At 39.2% G+C, this 9,895-nt stretch overlaps 1 protein-coding gene across 1 annotated transcript; it reads left to right on the top strand.

Moving 5' to 3' along the window:
- The first annotated feature begins 6,709 nt into the window (after positions 1 to 6,709).
- LOC148872280 (putative calcium-binding protein CML49) lies at positions 6,710 to 9,157 on the top strand. Its single transcript, XM_088970345.1, has 5 exons — positions 6,710 to 7,777; positions 8,331 to 8,377; positions 8,473 to 8,648; positions 8,761 to 8,779; positions 8,876 to 9,157. The coding sequence occupies exons 1-5, from the start codon at positions 7,288 to 7,290 to the stop codon at positions 8,978 to 8,980; spliced, it is 837 nt and encodes a 278-aa protein (XP_088826471.1). The 5' UTR covers positions 6,710 to 7,287; the 3' UTR covers positions 8,981 to 9,157.
- Positions 9,158 to 9,895: the final 738 nt, after the last annotated feature.

Here is a 9,895-nt window from a genome sequence, read left to right as displayed (position 1 = left end):
GTAATATATAACATACATTGATTTGTTTAGATGCATGATATTTGCATAGCCCACACCACATAGTATCATGTATTTCTTTTAAGATAGTCACTTCACTTAATCCTAATCAGAAAGACTAAAACCTTAATAATATTATTTTATGTTTTTTTGAAAATTTTATTCTTCATCTCCTATATGTTGTTTGTCGCCCAAGAAAGATTTATCGTAAGCCATAACTCATAAATCATAATAAACTATAGTCATTTCTAACACTTTGTTTTTTTGAATTTTGTACTAAAAGAACAAAAAAGAAACATCAACAAACAAATACTAATGAAACATAGGATTAATATATGTAGTGAAAGTTAAGTTAAGATCTAAAATCAAGAAATTCTATGAGGTTTTAAGGGATGGGAAGAAGGTTGGGTTGGCCCAACCCAACCTGAAATTGACTTCGGGTTGGGTTGGGTTGGGTTAGGGTTGAAGGAATTTAGTTAGGATCAGGGTTAGGGTTGGGTTGGTCGGGTTGAAGGTCAGGTTGGGTTAGGATTAGGATTGGGGTTTAAAACTTAGGGTTGGACTAGGGTTGGCCTCAACCTGACCTAACCCAGCCTGACTTGTAACCCAATTCTGGCCATATTCATCCGGGTCAATAGAGTGCTTTTTCCATTTGGAGGTCTCTTGAAGAGGAATCCATTATCACATTTTCATTATTTGATTAAGAAATACGAAAAGATATTAAAAAACAATAAATGGATTTTTAATCCTTTTTTTCCTATTTTGTTCAATATTCACCATTGATTTTGGTCATTTGGTCATTTGGTTCACGGGAATAAGAGTCTAGGATTGGAATCGAAACAGCTCATTCCAATTCCAATTCTTTGATTGGATACAATTGGAACCCCCCCTCCCATAGGAGGGAATGACTATTCCCTCTTTTCTTGGGGATCAGACTTCCTTGTAGCTGTTTCTGATTTATTGAACCAGTAATCAAGTAAATTATTTGGTTGTGATTACATGATCAATACAATGTGGAGTATCTATCAAGTCTACACATTCATTCTAATTAAACCAAATTTGGCAAGAGGACATCAACAGACCGAACAGTGCTCGAGGGAACCCATAACAGTACTGAAGTGGCTATGTAAGGTATAGTCTTGATAATTAAAAGTTTATTTAATTCATATTAATTATCATGAATTTATTATCAGTCTGAATTAATAAGGTGCATTATTTTCAGTAATTAATTATTATTTTCACTAATTTTTGTTAGTAAGTTCTTAATTTGTTGTAATTCATTTTTTAATTAATAAAGTAGTAATGTATTTTTAATTAATATAGTTTAAAATTAATGAATAAGTTAAAGTGTTAATAATTATCATTATTAAAATATTTATTAATTATCTTGAATTTATTATCAATTGGAATTAATAAGTTAAGTATTTTCAGTAAATAATTAGTAGAAATTAATTATCATTAATATATAAATAAGATATTATAAAATATAAATCAGGAATAATAATAATATTACAATCATAATAATAATAGTAATAATAATTATGATACTATTATAATGAAATAATAATTAATTAATATTATCAATAATTATTGATATTATTATTCATGAAAATAAGTATAAAATTTAAATATGCAAAAGTCATTACTTATTTTAAATGTTTATGTATATTGAAATTTTGATTAATGAAATTACTGTTGATTAATTCAAATTAACAGTAACTACAGTAATTAATTAAGTACATTAATTTCTGAAAATTTTATTATTTGAAAATAATAATTATTCATGGAAATAAATAAAATAAGTAATTTCAATAACCAATAACATATTTCAGTAATTTTCAATAATTATTTTGAAATTTCAGGTTTCAAAGTAATTAGTTATCATTTTACAGTTATTAAAATTTTCCCTGAAAAATATACAATAATTACTCACATAATAATTAACTTTTACAGTAATTACATTAATTTGAAAAAAAATGTGAAATTTTTAAAAGTCATACTTATTGCACGTATTTATTTTTCCTAAATACTGAAAATAATTCTAACATAATATTTTAAATTAAGTAATAATATTTTATTATTGAAAATAATAATATTATCAGTAATATTATAAATTCAGCCTTATTGTAACAAATATTTCAGTAGTATAATAGTACAATATTTAATTATTCAGTATAATAATTAATATTAATATTATTAATGAAAATAAGTATAAAATGTAAATATGCAATAATCATTACTTATTTTAAATGTTTATATATATTGAAATTTTGGTTAATGAAATTACTGTTGATTAATTCAAATTAACAGTAATTACAGTAATTAATTAAGTACATTAATTTCTGAAAATGTTATTATTTGAAAATAATAATTATTCATGGCAATAAACAAAATAAGTAATTTCAATAACCATTAACATATTTCAGTAAATTTCAATAATTATTTTGAAATTTCAGATTTCAAAATAATTAGTTATCATTTTTCAGTTATTAAATTTTTTCCTGAAAAATATATAATATTTACTCACATAATAATTAACTTTTACAGTAATTACATTAATTTGGAAAAATGTGAAATTTAGAAAATTCAGACATATTGTAGGTATTTAATTTTCCTAAAGACTGAAAATAATTACTAACATAATATTTTAAATTAAGTAATAATATTTTATTATTGAAAATAATAATATTATTAGTAATATTATAAATTCAGACTTATTGTAACCAATATTCAGTATTATAATAATATAATATTTAATCATTCAGTAAAATAAGTAATATTATTATTACTGAAAATAAGTATAATTAATTACATTAATTTCTGAAAATGTTATTATTTGAAAATAATAATTATTCATTGCAATAAATAGAATAAGTAGCTTCAATAACCATTAACAACTTTCAGTAAATTTCAATAATTATTTTGAAATTTTGGGTTTCAAAATAATTAGTTATCAAATTTCAGTTATTAATTTTTTCCTTAAAAATATACAATAATTACCCACATAATAAATAAATTTTATAGTAATTACATTAATTTGGGAAAAAATGTGAAATTTTGAATAGTCAGACATATTGTAGGTATTTATTTTTCCTAAATACTGAAAATAATTACTAACATAATATTTTAAATTAAGTAACTATTAAATTAAGTAATAATATTTTATTATTGAAAATATTAATATTAACAATAATATTATAAATGTAGACTTATTGTAACAAATATTCAGTATTATAGTCATATAATATTTAATTATCCAGTATAATAATTACTATTATTATGACTAAAAATAAGTATAAAATGTAAATATGCATTAATCACTACTTATTTTAAATGTTTATATATATTGAAATTTTGGTTAATGAAATTATTGTTGATTAATTCAAATTAACAGTAATTACTGTAATTAATGTATACCAATACCAGCCGCATCACCAAGAGCCTCGACATCATCCTCGAGAGGAAGAGAGTCAGGGAGCACCTTCATCTTGTCGAACAAGAAATTTGGCACCAGCTTCAAAAGGGCCTTCTTGGTGTCCTCGATCCCCTCCAAGTAGGCTTCGGACCCGTAGATCACAAGGCACTTCTGGTACTCTAGAGTTTACTGCCAAGCAAGGACAACATTCTGGTAGTTCGCCTCGGCTTCTGCTACCACTGCCTCGGCCTCCATTGCCTGACCCTTGGTATTCGTTGCCTCCCTCCGGGCCTCCAGTGCGATCATGTCCAGGCGAGCGCGCTCCTCCTCCGATGCCCTAAGCTGCTCTTGAGCCAAAGCGAGTTGAGCCTTCTCAGCCTTCAGATCATCCTTCAACGTCTACTAGAGCTTCTTCTTCTCCTTCAGTAACGAGAGAGTCTCATCCCAACTGCTCTTGGTGGAGGCCACCCACACCTGCAACTAATCGTTTTTCTTCTCGAGCCGCTACACAAAGTTGAGAAGGAGGCTAACTCGATCCCCTAGGCCAACATAGTGGTGATAGACTTGCAGCAAACACCTCATCAACAAAGCAAGCGAGAGCCAACAATATAACAAAGTAAGAATTGAACGGAGCTCACCTCGGCCAAGAAGTCCAGGCCTTCATCCTGGATGATAGGAGGATCAATTTGCACCATCTCAAACCAATCCCCTGGGGGGATCATCCCCTTGATCAGTGCTCTGCCGACCCCCTCAGTGTTGATGGGATCCCCCTCGCGGATCCCCCACTTGGGGCGGAACAGGCGGTTGAGACGCTCCCCATCCTCAGCTAGTTCTAAGGCAGAAGGGAGAGCAGATGAAGGCCCGATCACTGGCCCCTTAGCAGACAGCCTCCTCGGAGCAATAGGAGGCCCCTTCCTTGGCTCATCACCCTTGGTCGGGCAGTTCTTGTATGCTAGTCTCTTGGGCGGAGGTGCAGGCAACACCTCGGATGGCCTCTTCTTGCCACTCTCCCTCGACTGGTTCTCCTTGGTCGATTTCTTTCCTCTATCGCCCCCCCTCCAGTAGGAGCCTGTGGCCAAGGGGCTCCAATAGTGGGTGTGGACCCCCTCTCCACCCTAGTAGGCGGCACCTCAGTAGGCCTCCTCGATGTCTGCCCTCCCGAGGTACCCTCAGCCTGGCCAGGGTGCTCTCTAGTAGAATGCGCTTGGCATCTAGCGGAATCTCTACAAAAAAGAAACAAAAATCAGTACCAAGTAAAAAAGCAAAGTCGACGTATTAAGTAGTCGATGCAAGGACTCCTCCTAACGAGGAGGATAGTGCTAAGCCCTGCGAAAACTAGAGGAAGCTCAGCCTCCACCAGGGGCTTGGCACAAAGCATCCCCAACACAAGGAGATGGGCTACCGTGGTGGTTTTATCATCCCGAAGCATTGGCTTGGCCTTCTCAGTAGCTAGATAAATTTCCTCCCAGCCTGACTTGAACGACCAACCCTCAGGACAAGAGATGATGAAAAACTTTTCCTTCCAGCCATGGATGAACGAGGGATTGTTTAGAGGTCGGCCTCTCTGAGGGTGGAAGTAGTACATGTTGGCCTCGAATGTGTGCTTCCTTGGCACAAACATAGCTCGGGACATCTTCGACGTTAGGACCACGTCTCGAAGTCGAGCCACCACCAACATGCCGATTATGGTCCTAAGGGTAACCCTGTATCATTTCAGCAACTCGGAGATCAATGGATGAAGGGGAAATCTAAGGCCAAACTCAAGAAAATTTTGGTACACGCAAATCTCCCCCTGATCCGGCGTCCACGGCCGGTTACCAACGTCAAGGACCCTTAGTCGGTAAGACCGAGGGATGTGATACCTCCTCGCCAAGGACTTGACTTGGTTATAGGATACTGTCAAGCACCAAGCAAGGCATGCGCTCTACGTTCATCCCTCAGGCAGCGTATTCGGCCACCATCCTTGGGCTGAGCTCGGCGACCGGCCCCCTTTCCACTACCGAGGGGGACCTCACGGCCTTCCTTGGCACCGCGGACTTGACGCTTTCACAAGATGAGTCCTCACCCCCTCGGCTGCAGTCAACGTCACCGGGGGTAGTCCTCTCCCTCATCACCTCAACCACTCGGCACAGGGTAGGGATCCTGGCGACCGACGAGCCTTGGCCAGAGTTGATAAGGGTTGGGGTGTGGAAGGAGCTTGCTCCCGAGGAAACCAAGAGTTCATAGCATTCAGGACCGGAATCAGAGAATGACATGGTGTTTACCTAGGATGAAGACGAGGACGACGAAGACAAAGAACTCAAAGGGCAAAGAACTAAAGTCGAGGGCTTTGGGAAGCAAGTGACTCTTGGAAGCAAAGGCACTAGAGAGTAAATGGTGAGCGAATGTGCGATTGAGGCCCTTATTTAAAGGAAAATGGACAGCGTAGATCGCGCTAGATCCAACAATTGACGAGCAACCGCCTTTGCTACTCCGTCCACTGATCGACATGCGTCACCTGCCTCGGGAAGACGAAACAATGCTAGGCGAACCAACAGGCCTTCTCACTACGACTCACTGGTCTGCCCAGTCGTGCTGACTCAATAGGGACATGGCTCGGTTCACCCGCATCCCATCCCACCTATGATAGCGACTCCGCAACCTGTCATGGGAACGACCCCTAACTCACCAATTCGGGGATCCACAACCCAAATCCGGCACTGGGAACCGCTTCCTCCACGGCCCACGACATTGCAGAACGAGATTCCCTCACAAAATGACTAAGTCACTAGCTCGAGTAACCTGGCATTTCCTCCTCGGCCCTCTCAGCCGAAGCCGAGGCCCCTATAGAATCTCTATCACCCTAGCAAGGCTGAGGGGCAAGTCTCCCCCTCGTCCACATGCCACAACAGCCTCGGAGCCGAAGCCGAAGCCGAGGCCACTTGTAGGAATAGTCAAACCAAGGCCTGACAGGAGCCTCGGTCATCACCTATGAAGAACGAAGGTGAACCGACACCACTGCAGGCCACGACGTGCACGAAAGGCTCATCAATGCCTCCCGACTGAGACCGACACACTCCTTTCGACTAAAGCCAAGGCCCTCTTAGCTGGGCCTCCACCACAGTCTTGAGAGTGAGGGGCAAATGATGTAGGCAGAGATGGCCCTGTCCAATTGCAGGACTCACACGTGTCGAACAGTGCGTGTCAAAGTAGAGCCAATCAACGAATGCACGCTACCCAACTCGACAGAAATCGAGAAATCAATGGCACGAGACCACTTGGCAGCCTAAGATGGCCACACACCCCACGTAGAGACTCAATCCCCGCCGTCCGAGCTCACCTACCTCGAAGCGGCTTCAATTTAAATATGAGGTAACACCCCATCAAGTAGAGAATCAAGTCCCTACCTCGGGTACTCACACCTCAGACCTCATCTACCTCGTAACTTACAACTAACTTCACCGTCGTAGTCCCTACCTCGGGTCCTCTCCTAAGGCCTGTGACACTCTTTTGTTCTTCCGGTATGAATGGACTTACATTTTGCAATTGAAAGTGTAGTGTGTAATGTACCCTATTTATCTCCGGCCAACCTGGGCTCCTACTTAATAATAAGGAATGCCAGCAAACAGCGATTCTATAGCTGTTTGATACCTAACACATGACCCAACATGGTGGAACCCACGAAAGATAGACATCACAGGAAAATATTCCTAGATTTAATACTTGGCAATTTCTACGATGTCGGAAGGTAGGCCGCAGGCATTGAAGAACTTCGCTTTCATACTTCACTTGTTACGCGTCCTCGTTGCTATTTAAGCCAGGCGCTTCACCTCATCGCCAAAATCCCAACCTCCCCAGTCTCTGCATATCTATTATTAGTCCCTCCGAAGAGAGAAATGTCTGGTTACCCCCCCGGACCGCCTGGATACGGCTACGGTGCGCCACCACCGTCTCAGCCATACGGCACGGCTTCTCCCTACGGAGCGCCACCATCACAACCCTATGCTCCGATGGCAGCTCCCTACGGTACTCCCTCTGCACCCTACGCACCAGGCCATACTCCCGGCGAGAAGCCCCCCAAAGACAAGCCCCATGGAAGCGGAAGTGCCCCCCCTCTTTACTCCGGCTATCCAGCTGCCACAGTGCCTCCGCCCTCCGGCTACCCACCTTATGGAAGCCCGTTCGCATCTCTGCTGCCGTCGGCGTTCCCTCCGGGAACTGACCCAAACGTGGTGGCTTGCTTTCAGGTGGCCGATCGGGACAGTAGTGGCTTCATAGACGATAAGGAGTTGCAGGGCGTTCTGTCGTCTTACAACCAGAGCTTCAACATGCGGACAGTCCATCTCCTCATGTACCTTTTCACCAACACCAACACCCGAAAGATCGGTGAGAATTCAATTTGCCCTTCCAAATTCCCAAATTACAATTTCAGATGCGCACGATAGCACGAGTGCTTGCTCTTTACCAGTGAGAGTAGCTCGCACCCACCACCGGCACTAGGTGGTGGAGAGGCTATTTTGGTCATTTCGTAGATAGTTGGTTTCCTTTTACCATTCACACAGTCACCGCGTGTCCCTCATCCTTGTCTTGTGGCGCGTGCTTTATTACGAGACGGGATCTGCTCCTCTCCAATGGGCGCCTCACATGCACATCCACCACTACAGGAGATGTTCCAAATGCATGGTAGATGTGCGTGTGAGGCGCCAGGGGTGAGGAGCAGATCCGGTCTGCTTTATTACGCGTTTCGCTTTTGGTTTCCCATTGGCCATTTCCCATTTTTATAAAAGTAGAAACCGCGTTCGCTGAAATGAAATTCCTAGACTGCCCCCGGATATTTGATTTGTTCAATAATTGTTTTAAAAGTTTTTAAACCAATTTAAGATAATTTTTGTTACTAATTTGGTCATTACCTTTTGTTTAATTACGACACAACCGACAGGACCGAAGGAGTTCACTTCGGTGTTTTACAGCCTGCAGAATTGGAGGGTACGTGTCTAGTTCGAAAATAATTAAAATCTTCGGCTGCTTTTTTTATTCAATTCATATATATTTTTTGTATTGTGTGTTTTTATTTTCTGCAGGCGATCTTTGAGAGGTTCGATAGGGATCGGAGCGGGAAGATCGACGCGTCGGAGCTGCGCGAGGCGCTCCTGAGCCTCGGGTTCGCGGTTCCTCCGGTCGTATTGGATTTGCTGGTCTCCAAGTTCGACAAGAGCGGCGGTAAAAATAAAGCCATCGAATACGATAATTTCATCGAGTACGTTCTTTGGGCATTTTAGTCATTTTGAGACAAATATGTTCCAATTTATAATTTTTGGATATTGAATTTATTAATATGTTATTTGTTATTTGTTTTTGATTAAATGCAGGTGCTGCTTAACGGTCAAGGTAATAATATATTTTTTAAAAAGATTTTATATTTTATATTTTCTCCGTCTTGGTTTCTTTGATAAATTATTTATTAAATGTATCATTTGAGTGCAGGGACTTACAGAGAAGTTCAGAGAGAAAGACACATCGTACGGTGGTTCGGCGACGTTCACATATGAGAGTTTTATGTTAACCGTTTTGCCCTTTCTTATTGCTTAAGGAATGGAAGTCGTCGTTATGCAGTTCTTGTTGTTCAGTGTTTGGAGTGTTTGTTTGAATTTGTATATTTTGGTATTTCTCCCTTTAAAAGTAAATTATGGTAAACAATAATATATGCTAATATTACTCGGAACAGCTTGAACCGTCAAACCTATACAGAATTACCATTTTGGGTTCTGGTCTGGTTTTTATGAGTTTCATTTACTTTTACGGCTGAGCAAATTTAATTACATGTTCTCGTTTCTTGGAGAGGGAAAGAGAGTGAGAGGAGAGAATTAGTTTGTTTTTGTTCCTTGGAATTCGATTAATACATTTGGTTTGGGTTTGGGTTTGGTTTTGGTTTTGTACTACGCCCGCAAATTTTTAAGCCAAGTTTTGATTCAACGATTTAGCCCTGTTAGGCTCGCAAGTTTAGGTCCAACCATTCCAATCCTGGCCAAACTAAAAAATTCAAGGTTAGGATCTTTTGTTTAGGCTTGAGTGTATATTAGGCACTTAGGCCCATAAATTTTCAAGTTAGGTTTGCTTTAATACTTTATATGAAACATAATTAATTGAATTGAAAAACATATTACAAGTTGGAAGGACTGAAATTTTGATTCAACATAGTCGAACCTGTTATAGTTGTTGGTCAAAATTTAGAAAAGAAAATTCAGCCCAATTCAAGAATCAGTTTCTCGATATTTTAAAATCAATTTTTTTTTTTTTTTTTTTTTATCGATCTTGTACCAAACTTGGACCATATTTGAAACTTCAATTAAGAACTTGCTATAGGACCATATTTGAAACTTGAATTGAGAACTTGCTATACTTAATATGGAGTCCACAATATGTAGTTTCAGAGCAATACTTCATATCCAATATCAGACCTAAATCGGCTATATGTAAAGTTGATTCAATAACACCTTTTGGAAA

The sequence above is a fragment of the Nelumbo lutea genome, chromosome 2 (assembly GCF_056320005.1).
Source record: "Nelumbo lutea isolate HS-2025 chromosome 2, American lotus-T2T, whole genome shotgun sequence".
Taxonomy (NCBI): Eukaryota; Viridiplantae; Streptophyta; class Magnoliopsida; order Proteales; family Nelumbonaceae; genus Nelumbo; species Nelumbo lutea.
Note: the sequence above shows the minus strand (reverse complement) of the source record. Positions and strands in the feature narration are given on the sequence as shown.